Here is a 16554-nt window from a genome sequence, read left to right as displayed (position 1 = left end):
AGATTTATATGGGGGTGATGTACAGGTTTGATCCAAACACCTTCATTTTGGTGCGGAAAACAAACTTTTTATTTTTGATTGTATGATTATTTTGCTTTAAATTTTAAGTATTTTCCTTTGTCAAAACTGCTATTTTGGTATTATTGGTTTTAGTAAACATGTGATATTCATCTTTTTCTTATTTTTATTTTCACATTTTTCCTTTCTTTTCTTTTTTCTTTCTTTCTTTCTTTCCCTCTTCCTTTTAAGGGGGTAACTACCCCACTTATCTAAAATTTAGGAGGGCGTGCCCCTTCCCCTCGCTTCCATTTATCGCTACCTTTCCCATTCCCTTCGTTAGTCTGGTAACCTTATTTCGACGTCAAAGTGTCCACTCTATTGTTCTACAACACAACGAACATGACTAAAGAAAGAAAATTGGGAGAGAGAAGTAAAATGAAAGGATCTGAAAACGACGTGTGACCAGGTTGAATTCTCTTATTCACAAAGTGCAACCCTGGACATGGAGGAATGGGGGGTCTGAACATGTGATTTTTGAAATCATTACATCATTATGGAATATAAACAGGGGAAAAGACAAACAAGAACATAGCAGACATTTTCGTTTCTAATATTAAAATGTCCTTTATTTTTTCTCCTATTTCTTGTGTTGTCCAAGGTTGGAGGTTGGTTGCTAGCGACCCCCTCCCTTCACGCTAACGCATTTACACACTGACGAGGCGGATCGGAGAGATGAAATCATATATCTCCAGAATGGACGATGAAAAAATATTAAAATTATTGAAAGGGGGAGCGGGAACGCTATAGATTATGCCTATACCTGCGGCCCCCTAAAAAAAATGGAGACGAGGGAAGTGGAAGGGGCGAGTAGCGTATAAGTTCTAAGTAATGATAATAATAGTAATAAAATAATATAATATTTATATAGCACACGTGTCCATCTTGTTAGGTGCTCAAGGTGCCCATGTATTATTATCACTGCTTGATTCGTGTGATCAAAACGAACATACCTATAATCCTTTATTTGAGCCCCTCCCCCGCGCAAACGAAAAACACTACGAACTTCCACAACCATGCAAGGGAGAGGGGGGGGGGGGGGGAGAAGTGGTGTTCATTTTCAAAAGTGATTATATTATTTTATTTTTTGCTCACGAGCTATACTCCATCGTAAATGTTCAAAATGTTTGTCGGTATAGCCCTTGATTCTACAAATGTATATCGGTAACGTGTACCGACGTCAGCTATACGACCATGAGTCTTGGAAGTGTTCAACACTCTCCTCAGTCACATTTTCTTCCACCATACCCAGGGCAGTACAGGCTTTCATCAGTTAAAGGTAGGGGTGGGAATTATCATTCACACTTTCCCGATAGGCCGCCAAAATCATTTTTTTTTTTTTTTTTTTTTTTTTTTGGGGGGGGGGCATTATTCACGTTATTATTTATTTATTTATTCATTTATATATTAGAGGGCTTGACCTAACTAAAGATCGAAGTTCTAATACAGTCTTATCTTACCTTATCTCATGAGGTCTAAATATATCACATGCAAGCTAAATTTATTGTATATTTTTATTTAGAACTGAGAATTGAATATTCTGGGCAGTTATTGTAATCATGAAGAAGATGCGTATCTAAGCCCCTTTCACAATTGACGTACGACCTGTTTACGACCACCTGCAACAGTTTTTTCTTGTTGTTGCACGATCGATCCCTTGGTGTCTTGCGAGCACTCGCAGTCGTTGTAGACGATCGCACAAACTCGAGGTGGTCGGAGGTGATCGTGACTGGTCGCATCTGAACTTTGAACATGTTCAAAATCCAAACGCGATCAAATACGATTGATTCACTCGCAACAGGTCGTACCATCGGTCGGGCGATCATCGTGTGAGTGTTGTTCAACGTTGTACGACTTGGTGCGAGAGGTGGCACAACTAAGTATAGTCGCATTTAGTCGACTGGAGGTCGTACAACACTTGCACATGTGCTGGAGACCTACAGAGACCAGTCTTGCGACTGGGTGCGATAATATGAGACTGTTGCAAGACCGATCGAAATTACGGCTTACTACATTCCACTACCGTTGCATTCGCATGTATGCGACCGTTCAGCCCCTTTCACAATTGACGTCCGACCAGTTTACGACCGCCTGCAACAGTTTTTTCTTGTTGTTGCACGATCGATCTCTTGGTGTCTTGCGAGCACTCGCAGTCGTTGTAGACGGTCGCACGAACTCGAGGTGGTCGTGGCTGGTCACATCTGAACTTTGAACATGTTCAAAATCCGAACGCGATCAAATACGATCGATTCACTCGCATCAGGCCGTACCCGGGGTCGTACCATCGGTCGGGCGATCATCGTGCAAGTGTTCAACGTTGTACGACTTGGTGCGAGAGGTGGCACAACTAAGTAGTCGCATTTACTTGACTGGAGGTCGTGCAACACTTGCACATGTGCAAGCGACCTACATGTACAGAGACCTGTCTTGCGACTGGTTGCGATAATAATATGGGCCATAAGACTGTTGCAAGACCGATCGCAACGGCTTACATCATTGCACTACCATTTCATTCGTATGTATGCGACCGTTCCACTCGCAATCCCTCGTGCAACACTCGCATGTGATCGCACGAGCACAATAAGACCATATGCGACTTACTCGTGCAATGGGGTTTACTGGTTGTTTTTGTTGTACGACAGCTGTTGCAACTGTGAAAGCCTCTGTGCGATCTTATGAGATGACTAGCGATTGATGCCTGTTGCAGCCTGTCGCACGACCAAAAGGTCGCAAATGGTCGTACGTCAATTGTGAAAGGGGCTTAAGATTCGTGCGAGCGCGAAACACAGAAGTAATTTTTAATATACTCACCTACAAAAGTATTCGTTTTGCAGTGACTCATGAATGTACATGTAATACAAATCTCACCAATCAATAAAATGCGAGAGCGAGTTGTACATTTTCAATATCTGGGACTAAAAAATGTATATTCGAATCACATTTTCAACCATAAATTGGATGGATATATAAGCATAACTTTATGATGCGAGCGTGCATGAAGCGCGAACAGAAATTCTAATTTTCCGCCCGAAACTCGGACAATCTAAGCACTTTTTCTGTCATGTACAATATGAGTATTATTGAGAACTGAACATGTTAACCACGTTTTGAAATCATAACCAGGATGAGTATGTAATCAAACAATTAATGCGAGCGCGAAGCGCGAGCTGATTATTATTATTTTTAATTCAGATCTAAAAACTGGAAAGTTCAAGTCCGTTTTTTATTTAAAGAAGAAACGTCATATTAGAGAATTAGACGCGAGGTGATTTTCCCCCTAGATTTAGACCTAAAACAAGACATAAAAAGCAATGGAACCATGAACAGAATGGCTATATATATATATATGTATATATATATAAATGTGTGAAGTTATACATGTACATGTTATACATATATACATGTACATGTTATACATATATATATATATATATATATATATATAACTCAACAATCGATTAGAGCGCGGAGCGCAAGCTGATATTTCTTCCGACATGAAAAGTGGACTTTATTACATGGCGTATCTAGCCGGGGCGGCAATGGAGGCACGTGCCCCGGGTGCTACTTTCAGTGGTGCAAAAACGGGAGATAGATGCAAAGAAAGAAAGGGAAAAAATGAATAGAAAAAGCAAAGGAATTAAGACGCTGAAAAAGGAATACCGCTGACGGTAATACCCCCGTTCTCTGTACCATTAATGCACTTTTCAACGTAAAAAAATAATCGTGCATGTCTTTACCCAGGGATGAATATTCGTGCAACTTTTAATTAGTGATATACTTATATTCTCTCCATGAATTCCAACAAACACTCCTTATAAAAAAAAATAGTTTTTCAAACTCAAATGTCATAACTTTTCATCTATAGCTACGAGTTTGCATTATTTTTATATCTTTCTTTTCATTAATTCTTGCAAACAGTTCAGAAATATAATTTTCTGGTTTGTCAAAGCTTCTCACCACGCTCTGATTTTGATGAGGGAGATAAAAACTCTCCATTAGACATTTTTAGGTGAGGATATACAAAATATCATATCGCGCTTCGCGCTCACATTAGGGCCTACCCCGATGAGATACGTATCCTTTTCATGAATTCCTACAAAAAGCCCCTAAAATTATCCATGCTTTGATTTCCTCCCGTTTAGATTTTTCAAACTCATTGTTCTTTAACCTCCCACAAAAAGATTGGACAAAACTTCAACGTCTACAAAACTCTGCTGCCCGTCTCCTAACATACACTAAAAAGTATGACTCCATCTCGCCAATCCTCCAGTCCTTACATTGGCTGCCTGTTGATAAAAGAATCTCCTTCAAAATTATTTTACTATTATTCAATTTATTCTCTCTTCCCCCACATATCTCCGCAGCTCTATCTCAAAATATCAGCCTTCACGCAGTCTCCGCTCATCATTCTGATGCTCTATTGCTCCAGACACCCAGAACCAAACACAAATGGGGGAATGCATTCTCTGTTATAGGACCAAAGCTATGGAATCGATTGGCTATCCAATTACGCCAAATTTTCATCAACAGAAACATTCAAGTCCCAGTGAAAACTAAATTTTGATCTCCCATTAACATTCAGGAGAATTCAAATTCTATTCTTTTTCGTTTTCTATTGTTGTTGGGTGTTGTGTTTATTTTTCTACAAGCGCCATGAGCACCGAAATGTGGACGCGTGCGCTATATAAGAAGCCACCAATATTATTATTATTATTGTCATTATTATTATTATAATTATTATCATTATCATCATTATTATTAAGATTTCCCCTCAATATTAATTTTTCAGCTCGCCCCTCGTGCTTGCATGAAATGCTTAATTAGACAAGCATCGATATGTCCCGATTGGAGGTCTCAATATCAATAATTTTCGGCTCGCGCTTCGCGAATGCGTTCATTGTCTGGATATGCATCATGTTAATTATTAAAAAATTGCTTAGAATATTCCTTTTTAAGATCTTAATACTGAAAATAATAGGCACGTGCTTAGCGCTCGCATACGTTGTTTTCGTTAGATACGCATCATTTTCATGATAAAAAACCCCGGACTAGAATATTATGTTTTATTTTGACTGGTCGAGTGCAGAGTATATACACAATAGACCTATATTTTGAAAGGGGTGCGATTTTAGCACTTGCCCGGGCCTCGTTTGTTCTAGATACGCCACTGTGGACATGGTGGACATTAAATTAAACAATGCGAGCGAATAGCGCGAGCTGAATATTATTATGGCCCGACAACTGGACATTCCAAGCAGGTTTTTTTAATGTAAATATCAAATTATATGTACCTCAGTAAACAATAATTGCAAGCGCGAAGCACAATAAGCTATTTTTTACATGTAGACATAAAAACTAGACATTCCTTTTGCACTTCTTGTAATAATGAATACGAAGGGTATATCATGCTCAACAATATATTTTTTTTATATATAATTGATCATGACTGGACGTTGTAAAACAATAAAGGACAAGCTGTTTGTAGCGCGAACTAAATTTACTGACATAAAAGTGAATATCTTAAAAGCGCTGCCCAACACGTAAGAAACTTGTGAAGATGATAATGGAACAGTCTGAATGATGCGAGCGCGAAGCGCGAGCTAACAATTTTCGCGACTGGGACATATGGCCGGGCAATTTTAATCACTGTACGTAAAAAAGAATGGGCTTGATTGTAAGGCGATTTAGACCTAAAACCTATATACATTCAAATCTCTCTCGGAACATGAAGCAATTAATTAGAACCGCCCTGTGTGACAGTATATTCTAATCACTGTCGGTATAGCATATATATACACGGAGTAATGGAACATTCCTTCGTGACCCAACAGTTATATCATTTTTCCGGTAGACGTCAGTCCGACAGCCTCTTTTCTTTTCATTTTTTTTCTTTCCTTCTTCCACTTTTCTTCTTTCTCTTCTTCCCCATCCTCACTTCTATTTTCCCCCTCTCCCCCTTACCCCGACATGGGAAGGGGGGGGGGGTCATACCCTGTTAGAGACGGCCTTTCAATATCGACGGAAATACAATTATGCTCATTCACAAGAATTTGTTTTAAAATACACGAATTTAAGTGTATTGTTATGTGATAGTTGTGGTGATGATGTATGACTAATTGTTCCATGGAATTTGAATGTTTCAGTGATTGGATCGAGCAGAAAAGGGAACTTTCGTGATTGATAACGTGTGACTAATTACACTATTTCATTTTTCATTATTTTCCCCAAATGAATGATATCATGAGGATATATTATTTTACATTTGTTTTATATTGATTTGTTATACTCGTATTTATTAGAAATTTTCATATTGTAATGCTAATTTAATTAATTTATTTTTAGGGACCCCGGGGAAGAACAGGTTGGCTATCAATAGCCAATCTGAAACGGGTCTATCCCTACGATTCTGTATTACATGCATTGTAAGCTTCATTACTGTTATATTGTTAATTTGTTATATTGTTTTTTTTTTAATTATTTGATTATGTAATGTTATTTTGTTTATATTTATGCATTTTTTTAATCGTGAATATAACCAACCAATATAAACAATACCAGATCGAAGGTAAAGGATGCTTCATATACGCTGAGGTTTCATATAAATTGTATGAAGAAAATCAATAACCAATTTACAGGTTTTCAGGTAAACGAGCTAGAAAAGAACACAAAACACTATTTTCACGTAAGGTTCATATAGTAATCAGGGATGTGTAAAAAAAAATCAGACTTCTTTTTTACTGTAAAGAATTTACGGAAGGAGGATCGAGAGAGGGGAAGCAGAAGAAAAGAAAAGAGCGGCCGAAAGAAATGGAAAATGTAAAAGAAAAGTGATATGATTTGAAAGATGTCATGAGCGGATTATATGGCGGAGAAACTGAAAGAATTATTGACCCCAATCATGGATAAAATTAAATACGATTCCTACCCCTTACAAAAAAACCAATCAAATAAAAATAAAAAAAAACCAACAAAGTTTATGGATAATAATTTGTAGGTCTAATAGTCATTATAGTCCGGGGTCTAGGAGTTGAGATGTTTTGGGTTTGCAACTACCCTATCTACCACGTTCCAAAATAAAGTCCAAAACGGATAGGCCCCGATCGATCGGAGGGGGGGGGGGGGCAATACGTTGATCATGTTGATCATATAGTTTCTCCCCGGGAGTTTCTCATAAGCATCTTACGTGAAGATAGGCCTACCGAAGATTTTGATGGGATGGGAAATCCGGGATGGGAATATCTTTGTTGGGGGAGCTCGTGGAGAACGTAAAAAAACACACACACACACACACACACAAAAAAAAAAAACCCACGATGGTGGATGTTTCGAGTCCATGCCAGGGGGGGGGGGGGGGAGAAGGAGAGGTCACTGCCTTTATTCCGAGTTCCTACCCAGCTATGCCCCGTGTATGTAAACATGCACATGACACACGAAGGCCTGTGACTACGTGGACGTAACATGACCAGAGTGGAGTTCGGATACATATTACAGCTCCATGATATTGCATTACATGGAGCTATATTGCATTCTCTTCTCGAATCAGTCGACGGACGTTTGCTATATCGTGACCAGGTAAAAGAGAATTATCAACAACCACAAGGATATATCTTGTAGTGCATGCAAAGGTAAACTAAAGAAAAGAACAGAGGGAATTTTTTTTTTTTTTTTGGGGGGGCACAATATAGCTTCTGGAAAATCACGCTCCATCCCCGGCCCCCATGATCCACAAAAAAAACTACTATTACTCTACACTGTAGATCCGAGATTGTATTTGTAGCCCCGGTTTGTCGCGTTCTTTTCTGTTGTTGTCGTTTTATTTGCTACTAATTTACGTCGCCAAAATATAAATTCATCAAAATCCCATGGTCTGTAAGTCTACAAAGTTCATTATGAGGCATACATGTAGCATATTCAAATGTACAGACCACAGACGGAATGGACATTCACGAGTTCGACACAGTTTGACAGTATGATCATGGACTTATGATATTCCCCCAATGTTATGCACAAGCGACACACACTAGCTACACCCTTTCACACAGGCAATAAGCAACGCACATGCATCGATCGCTTATCGCACACACCGAGCGGAGACACAGAAAAAACCAAAAACCCAAAACAAACTAACTTCGCCCACAGATCACGCAAGAAGCGAAATTCCCCGTGGTAAGCTCCGCCTACTTTCTTGCATACATCACAAGGTGGCGCTATATAATATCGATTTAAATTGGAAACAGAATCATGAATCAACCGTCGAGAAGTGCATTTTTCTCTTCAAACATTGCCTCAGATTTTCAGTTTTTAAAAACACTTCCCGAACATGTTATGATCCCAAACTTTCACATGGGTATTTTTGAGCTGTTAGTCAAATGTTCATACCATTTTCAAAAAGCAATATGATAATTTTTTCAATTGCTCACAAAGTGAAACAATCCCTTTAAGAGTAAGAGGCATTGAATAGACGAGTGTTGAGGTAACGTTTGAATATATCAGTGGACGTGCATTCACGGATTGTCAGGGGAAGATCGTTCCAGCGAACAGGGCCAGCGTGAGCAAAAGCCCGAACCCCCATGTCTTAACGGATTTAGGAATAACTAGGGAACCAGAGTTGGATGAACGTAGGGACCTGACTGGAGTGTATTTGCTGATTAGATTAATATTGTACTGTGGAGCAGAGCCGTTAATTGCATGGAATACAAGGAGAAGGATTTTGAAGATGATGCGATCGTTAACCTAAGGAATGATAGAGAGATGGGGGAGGGGGGGGGGAGATGAATTTGTAATTGAATTTGTATTGGTATTTTCCTTTCTTAGGAAACAAAGTAGCATTACATTACAAAGTTAAATACATCACAAACCATGTCATTCTTAGTAATTCATAACAAAATTTAAGAAAGGGTGAATTTGAACTACGTAGATAGAACTGGCTTCGTCGAAATTAAGTAAAAGGAAACAAAATGGAGGGGCTTGCCAGGAACGATTGACTTTAAGAGATAGACAAAAGGAAAGGGGAAAAAAGGTGAGAAAGAGAGAAAGAGGAAGAGAATGATCCAAACGCTTCTTACTTTTGTATAACCAGGAAATGTAGTACGATTACATTATACTAAATTATATTAAATGTGACCATTATGCAATGCTACTTCCATTTTTTTGAAGAACTACAACACTGTCATATTGAATTTATGTTCAATGCTTCTACAGAATAATAAATCAAAATAAAATAACACAAGAAATACATAATTATAATACAGAATACAGAAGATTATGACAATTGCATTTAATGAAAGTGAGATATGTAAAATAACCTACATAAAAAGCTGAGCTTGTAATGTCTGGAGGTTCCTAAATATGGTATAGACGCTGTCTCTGTTTTCATGGTACTTTCTCTCGGGGGAAGGGGGCATCAAGTATATTTAACAAAATATTATATATGCATAGACATACTGAGCAACTCACTTGGCTTATTGAAATTGAAATTGATTTTCTTCTACATTAGAAGCCCCAGTATTTTTGGCCTCCATAAAGTGGCAGTGATCTGAAGTCGGCTATCATCTATTGGGGGAAAATCCCTTTCGTACGCTATTCCATTCTATCTCAAAAGATGGCGCTCTTTCAAGTCTACATTACAATCACATGGAAGCACTTGATGAAGTTGTGGTTTTGGACATAAAATCAGTTAATATCAGAAGCCTTATGCAATCTATATTTGAAATGAAATGTAACGATTAATTCTAAGGCTAAAGATAGAGAGAGAGGGAGGGTTAGAGGTTGCGATGTATATGTTTTAAAGGACAAGTTTACCCCAACAAAATTGATTTGAATAAAAATAGGAAAATCCAACAAACACAGCACTGAAAATTTCATCAAAATCGGATGTAAAATAAGAAAGTAATAACACTTTAAAGTTTCGCTTAATTTCAGAAAACAGTTATATGCACATCCTGGTCGGTATGCAAATGAGGGGAGTGATGACGTCATCCACTCACTATTTCTTTTGTATTTCATTATATCAAATATTCTAACTATCTCCTCATTGTCAAATGAAACAGTGATTAATTCCTCCCTGAACATGTGATATTAGCATCGTTTAATGTATAGATTAAACGAGAACTTACCTGAGTTTGAAGTTTGATCTTCATTTTATGAAGTAACGGAGAGTCTAGGGATTATGTGAGATACGAGCTACGCATGCGCGAAATCAGTATTGAAAACCCTAGTGGAACCAGAGTGAAACTTATGATTAAACAGTGACTTACCTACAACTCAATCAATATAGTAAAGACTGTAATCTTAGCTTTGAAGCAAAGGGGGGAGGGTAGGGCACATAATCCCTAGACTCTCCGTTACTTCATAAAATGAAGATCAAACTTCAAACTCAGGTAAGTTCTCGTTTAATCTATACATTTTATCTCGTAACTTCTCGTTACGGGATTCTGTGAGATATTGAAAGCCACTCTGAGTTCACTAGGAGAACCATAAACATACACATCCACTGTATGATTTCTGATGAATGCCTCAAATGTCCTGTAAATTTATTTTTCATTACAAGAACTTATGAACATTATCACAACTTGTGAACATTATCGCATTATGTTGTAAAATTAAAAACATCAGTAACCCTATAAAAATTGGGTCAGTCCATACCAAGCTTGTTGGAGTTCATTAACTAATGCCTCTCTGCATTATCAAGAGTACATTTTACTGTTCCATTGTCCTGATCCTTATGTCATAATTAGAAACGCAAAACTGAAGTTACTAAGGCTTGGCCTCCGAGCCTCAAGTCTTCTCACATGTCCTAAAATAATCCTTGATGAATCAAAATATCCAATAAATCATCAGGCTTCTAACACTGCTTTTTGGAAAGTATCTACAAGTGTGTTCTCTACTGGCTTGTGATAGAAAGTACGAAAAGTGTTCTCCGATGACCATCCAGCCTTCGACATAATCTCACAAACGGGGACGTGCCTAGCTTCAGCTGCAGACGTTGAGGCTGCCCGCGTAGAATGAGGCTTGAATTTTGTAGTGTCAATTCCTGACCGGGACAATCCTTCTTTAGCCCAGCGAGCTATTGTGTCCTTTGATACACCACAATGAGGTTTTTTGTAACTGACGAAGAGCCGCTTTTCTCCTCTACGTAGTGATTCTGTCTTTGACAAATATTGCTTCAGAGTTTCTACAACACATAGTCGTTTGTCATGAGGGTACTCCAGTAAACAAATAGTCGCCCCACTGTTGCCTGGTCGACTCTGCTTCAACAATTCTGTTATCACAAAGTTTGCCCGATCTTTCTGCAAGTCTAGCATGTCAATTCTCAAAAGATGAAGTGTTTGGATTCTCTGTGCTGATATCAGGAGTATTAGCAAGCAAAGTTTCAAGGTTAAGTCATGCAGGGAAATGTCAGAATTAATTGGGAGGGAGCGAATGTAGTCTAACACCTTGCCAACATCCCAGATGTCTGAATAACGAGGCCTCGGTGGTTTCAGGTTGAAAATTCCCTTCATAAACCTCGATATTATCTGATCATCCTTTATTGATTTCCCTCCTTGCACCAGAGTAAAGCTTCCAATAGCACATTTTGCAGTATTAATGCCACTATATCCCACGCCATTATGCATTAGGTTTGTAAGAAAGTCTAAAATCTCACAGACATGTGTCTGCAGCGGATTAGTCGATCTCCTATTACAAAACTGAATCCATCGCCTGATGTAGGACATGTACTGCTTCCTTGTAGACTGTCGCCATGAAGCCAAGATGACTGAGCGAGCTCCTTCTGGAATGCCTCTTGCTTTGAGCGATTCCAAGATAATCTGCAAGCGAGCAAAAACAGTTTATCACACAGGGGGTGTATTTTCCCCGTTTCCATTTGCATTAGGGTATGCTCACTCTGTGGCAGAACAATGGGTGTATCAACTAACAATTGTAATAATCTAGGGAACCATGGTTGGGAGACCCATTTTGGGACAATCAAAATCCCTTCAGCTTTGTCTGCCACAATTTTCTGAAGACATGTATTGATTATACAGAATGGGGGGAATGCATATAATTCTAGACCTCCCCAGTCCAAGGTGAAGGCATCAATGGCTTGTGCCCCAGGGTCTGGTTGCCATGACACATAATTGGGGAGCTGGGTATTCAATCTAGATGCAAAGAGATCAATTTTAGGATTACCCATCAGTTTACACAATTCCTTAAAAATTATGGGATTTAACATCCACTCAGTTTCATCTCTAAAGATTCTGGATCTTTTATCTGCAATTACATTATCTACGCCTGGCAAATGGGCTGCAGTGACCCAAATATCTCTCACTATACACCACTGCCACAGGAGATGGGCAAGCTTATCACACTCAACTGACTTGATACCGCCCATTTCATTAATGTAGCTCACTGCAGTGGTATTATCTAGTCTCATTAAAACATGGATGTTAGATTTATCCTTGCAAAAAGCCTTCAATGCAAAGAAAGCTGCAAGTAACTCCAGGTAATTTATGTTGTTGCCACTTGCAAGGGATTCTGACATTTTCCATCTACCTCCACATTGAGTATTGCCATCTGTGGCACCCCAGCCTGCACCACTAGCATCACTACATAACTCAACATCTATTTTCCTTGTACCCAAATGTCGAGTAGCTGATTCAATGTTTCTCACCCACCAGATCAATTCTTCTTTTGATGGGTTGGTTAATGTCAATTGAGCATCATAATTGCCTTTATGTACTTTCAGGTTAAAGATTTTGTCTCTTTCAAGTGCTCTATAGTGCATCTTTCCTTGCTCACAAGCAGGGAGGATTGCTACAACCTTCCCTATAAAACAAGCCAGTTGTCTTATGGTGATCTTTCTTTTTCTCATCAACTTTTGAGCAAATGCCTTAATCTCAGCTGCTTTCCCATTTGTTGGTGTAACAGTCAAGGTATTTGAGTTTATGTCAAACCCTAAGAAACTGATTTGCTGACTTGGTTCAAACTTAGATTTTTGGGGGTGAATAACAAACCCCAATTTTGACAACATTTCTATTGTGTCATTCACTGCACGCTTCACCTGCTCTCTTGATTCTGCTATTATGAGTGTGTCATCAATGTAGGATACAATAACATGCCCCCTGCTCCTGAGCACAGATAGAGGCACCTTGAGCACTTTTGTAAAAATCCTAGGCCCAGGTGAGAGCCCATTGGGTAGCGCTCTGAACTGAAACAGTTTCCCTTTCCATTGAAACCGCAATAATTTTCTGTACCTGGCATCTATTAGGATAGAGAAGTATGCATCCTTTAAGTCAAGTGATGCCATATAACAATTCTTGGTTAAAAGTTGCACTGCAGTTTCAAAGGTATCCATTTTAAAATGGTGGAAATCTAGATGATCATTCAATTGGGACAAGTTCAGAATCATTCTCCATTTTCCATCCTTTTTCTCCCGCATGAAAATATTGGAAATGAATTCACCAGGTATGTGGTCACATTTTTCAATTACCTCTTTATTCAAAAGGGTTTGTATCTCTGTTTATACAGCCAAAATTTCAACAGGAGTCAGTTTGTAAGGATGGGGTATGTATATCTGAATGGGTGGCGCTCCTATGAACTCCAATTTATACCCTTTGATAATGTTCAAAATATTTCTATCAGAAGTTAAACTTTCCCATTGGCCAAAATGTAAGCTTACTTGGCCCCCCTGGAAATGGTTGCAATTCAGAGTGCTACTCGATGCATGTTCATTGCTTACCTCATCATCTGTCTTGTTCGAAATGGGTTCTAGTAAGGGGGCCTGGACTGTGTGGCTGGTGCCTTGAGTCCTCTCATTCTCTTCTGGCCTCTCATGACTACTCCTCTCCCCCTGCCTCGCAGGTGGAATGCATGCCCTCTGGTCTGCATGCCTAAAAAAGAGGGTGTGAAGGGAGAGTTCTGATTACCACGGCCCCTCCCTCTGTAGGCTGGCCTAGTGAAGTTGCCTGGATATGGAGCAAACCTCTGACCTTGATTTTCATCCTTGACTTTGTGGAAACCTAGCCTGGTAACAGACACTGCCTTTTGTTGTTCTGTCATATCTTTCACAACTTTTCCCAGGTCTTCACCAAAAAGGTGTTTTGTTACCTTCACGTCGGATCGACAGAGTGGTTGGAATTTTGGATTGAGGTCTGGCTTAATGGACTCCCTTCGGAACATGTTTATTTCATTGTTAGCATGTGCCAGTAGTGCAATTGCCTCTTCCTGTTCTGGGGTAGTCTTATCCTTCATAAGCTCTGTTACAGCAATCATTCCTTTGATTAAGGGCTTTTGGAGTTTCTGAAGCCTCAAATCTTTGGATTTTGTTTTTGCCGGGATATTATCCCAGATTAAGGGGTTAACCTTGGGTACTACCAGGTTTGGCACATTCTTGGGTGGAACATACTTGTCCATGAGTACACCCATATTTTCCAGGCCCATGCGCTCTGACAGCATAATGTTCAGACTATCTGCTAGTTCTTTATTCACAACTGGTCCCATAGGGGCTTGAGCTTGAAAACGGGCTGCAAAACCCTTTGCCACCATAGGGGTAGCAACAGAGTCCCCATCATGCCCTGTTGTCATGACTACTTCATCTTCAACTACACTGTGACTGGGACTAATAGTAGGGGCAGGGTCTACCTGCTCAGCACCAGCTTGAGCAGATGAGAGGGAGAAAATATATCCATCTTCGCCATAGTCATAAGGATACTCATAATCTGGTACAAAACTCCCTTCCTCGGGGTCCATTCCCTCCATATACTGATCTGAAACTTGACTTTGTGCCCCCTCATGCCCCTGGGCATTAACATTTACATCCTGACTCTCAATCGTGCTACTACTACTAGTATGTGATATGTTGTTACAGAGCTTCTCTAACATAGCATTCTGTTTCTCAAGTGCCCTTTCTAGACTTTGAAACCTCTTTTCATTACTTTCATTCACAGAATTGCCCGGGGCCAAGGTTCCTGTAGCTGCAGGAGGGGAAACACCACTCGACTTGCATGATTTACCACCAATAGCACTTGATTTGGGGTCTTTATTTGTCTTGCTTTTCCCTCGTTTTGGCTTAGCAGGCCCTGCCTTAGCCTCTTGTTGGGCTTGATTGCTCATGTCGTACATGTGGGACTGGGTCTGAGAATCAATCTTATTATTACCGGAACTACTCAAACCCGATCTAGTTTTTGTTAATTTAGGTATCACAAAGTTTTCTAGCCCCTGAACTTCACCAGCCGTGCTGGCAAAATTCACATCACTAGTACCAGCCGTGCTTGGTTTCTGAGCCTTATCCTTCTTATTCGCAGCGTTAGAGGCCAATACCGCCGTGCGGATGGACTCGGGTGAAAACACGTCACCGTTAGCTGACTTAATCGACGAGCCTTCAGGGGGGCCCTTGTCATTACAATCAGCCATAACAGGCTAAAACGTAACACAAGAAAATTATCTTTTGGCTCAGAAAATAGTGATAATTATAAGAAACATAAAAAAGTTACACGTACCTCCTGTAGAGTATGGAACTTTCTAAGAAAAACGAAATTTTACTGATCAAAATGGCTGCCTGTGGTCAGCCGATGCATGAACGTAGGCTCACTGATTTCGCGCATGCGTAGCTCGTATCTCACAGAATCCCGTAACGAGAAGTTACGAGATAAAATAATATATGATTCAGTAAAGTCGGTCCCTATTGTCAAATCTGTAAAAAATGAAATATTGTATAATTCAAACAATACAAAACAAAAGAAATAGTGAGTGATGAACCTCATCGACTGACTCATTTGCATGTCACTGAGTTGTACATATCACTGTTTTGTGAAAAATATGCGAAACTTTATAATGCCATAACTTTCTTATTTTACATCCGATTTTGATGAAATTTTCAGTGTTATGCTAGTTTGATTTTTCTCTATTTATTCAAATCAACATTTTGCTGGGGTGGACTTGAACTTTAAGTTGTAAATGATCGAATAAGATATTCATAGAGGTGCCGTGACCGAGTGGTCTAAGGCGCCTGGCTATACGTGGAAAGTCAGGGGTTCGATCCCCGGCCGCGGCACCTATGCCCGTGAGCAAGACATTTGATCTACAATGCTCTTTTCTCCTGCTTTCAAATAAATGGAAATGCTAAATGCATTATTGGTTAATAGGTGTGCACTTGTTTAAAAAAAATGATCAATGTACATGTTGTAAGTAAATACATGGGTACATTACAAAGGAATCTGATTTCATTCAGTCAACATTAATCAGATAAGTTTGCATTTAAAAATTATGACGATCATAATTAAAGTGAAAACCAAAAGGGGTCGTAATAGGTGACATCATTTTACACGCAAATCAATCCTAGAAATTATAATTAATATACATGTAAAACACGCTACTATATATAGGATAGCAGTAAGAAATCAGGAAAGTATCTGTAGCACGTTAATAAGGGAAGCATTTGGTCAGTTGATTGAATTCCTATGTATTTCTTAGCTTCAATTTAATCTATCTTCTCTCCCTATATTTTATTAATTGTAATTT

General features: G+C 39.2%; 1 protein-coding gene across 1 annotated transcript; it reads right to left on the bottom strand.

The window, feature by feature from the left end:
- Nucleotides 1-10557: 10557 nt before the first annotated feature.
- Nucleotides 10558-15650, bottom strand: LOC135154570 (uncharacterized). The gene is made up of 2 exons (XM_064101279.1): nt 13775-15650; nt 10558-11864 (listed from the first exon to the last, which is right to left on the bottom strand). The coding sequence occupies exon 1, from the start codon at nt 15445-15447 to the stop codon at nt 13804-13806; it is 1644 nt and encodes a 547-aa protein (XP_063957349.1). The 5' UTR covers nt 15448-15650; the 3' UTR covers nt 10558-11864; nt 13775-13803.
- Nucleotides 15651-16554: the final 904 nt, after the last annotated feature.

The sequence above is a fragment of the Lytechinus pictus genome, chromosome 6 (assembly GCF_037042905.1).
Source record: "Lytechinus pictus isolate F3 Inbred chromosome 6, Lp3.0, whole genome shotgun sequence".
Classification (NCBI taxonomy): Eukaryota; Metazoa; Echinodermata; class Echinoidea; order Temnopleuroida; family Toxopneustidae; genus Lytechinus; species Lytechinus pictus.
Note: the sequence above shows the minus strand (reverse complement) of the source record. Positions and strands in the feature narration are given on the sequence as shown.

Coding starts and splice junctions, on each gene's coding strand:
- LOC135154570 (XM_064101279.1), bottom strand. CDS start 15,447: ATGGCTGATTGTAATGACAAGGGCCCCCCTGAAGGCTCGTCGATTAAG.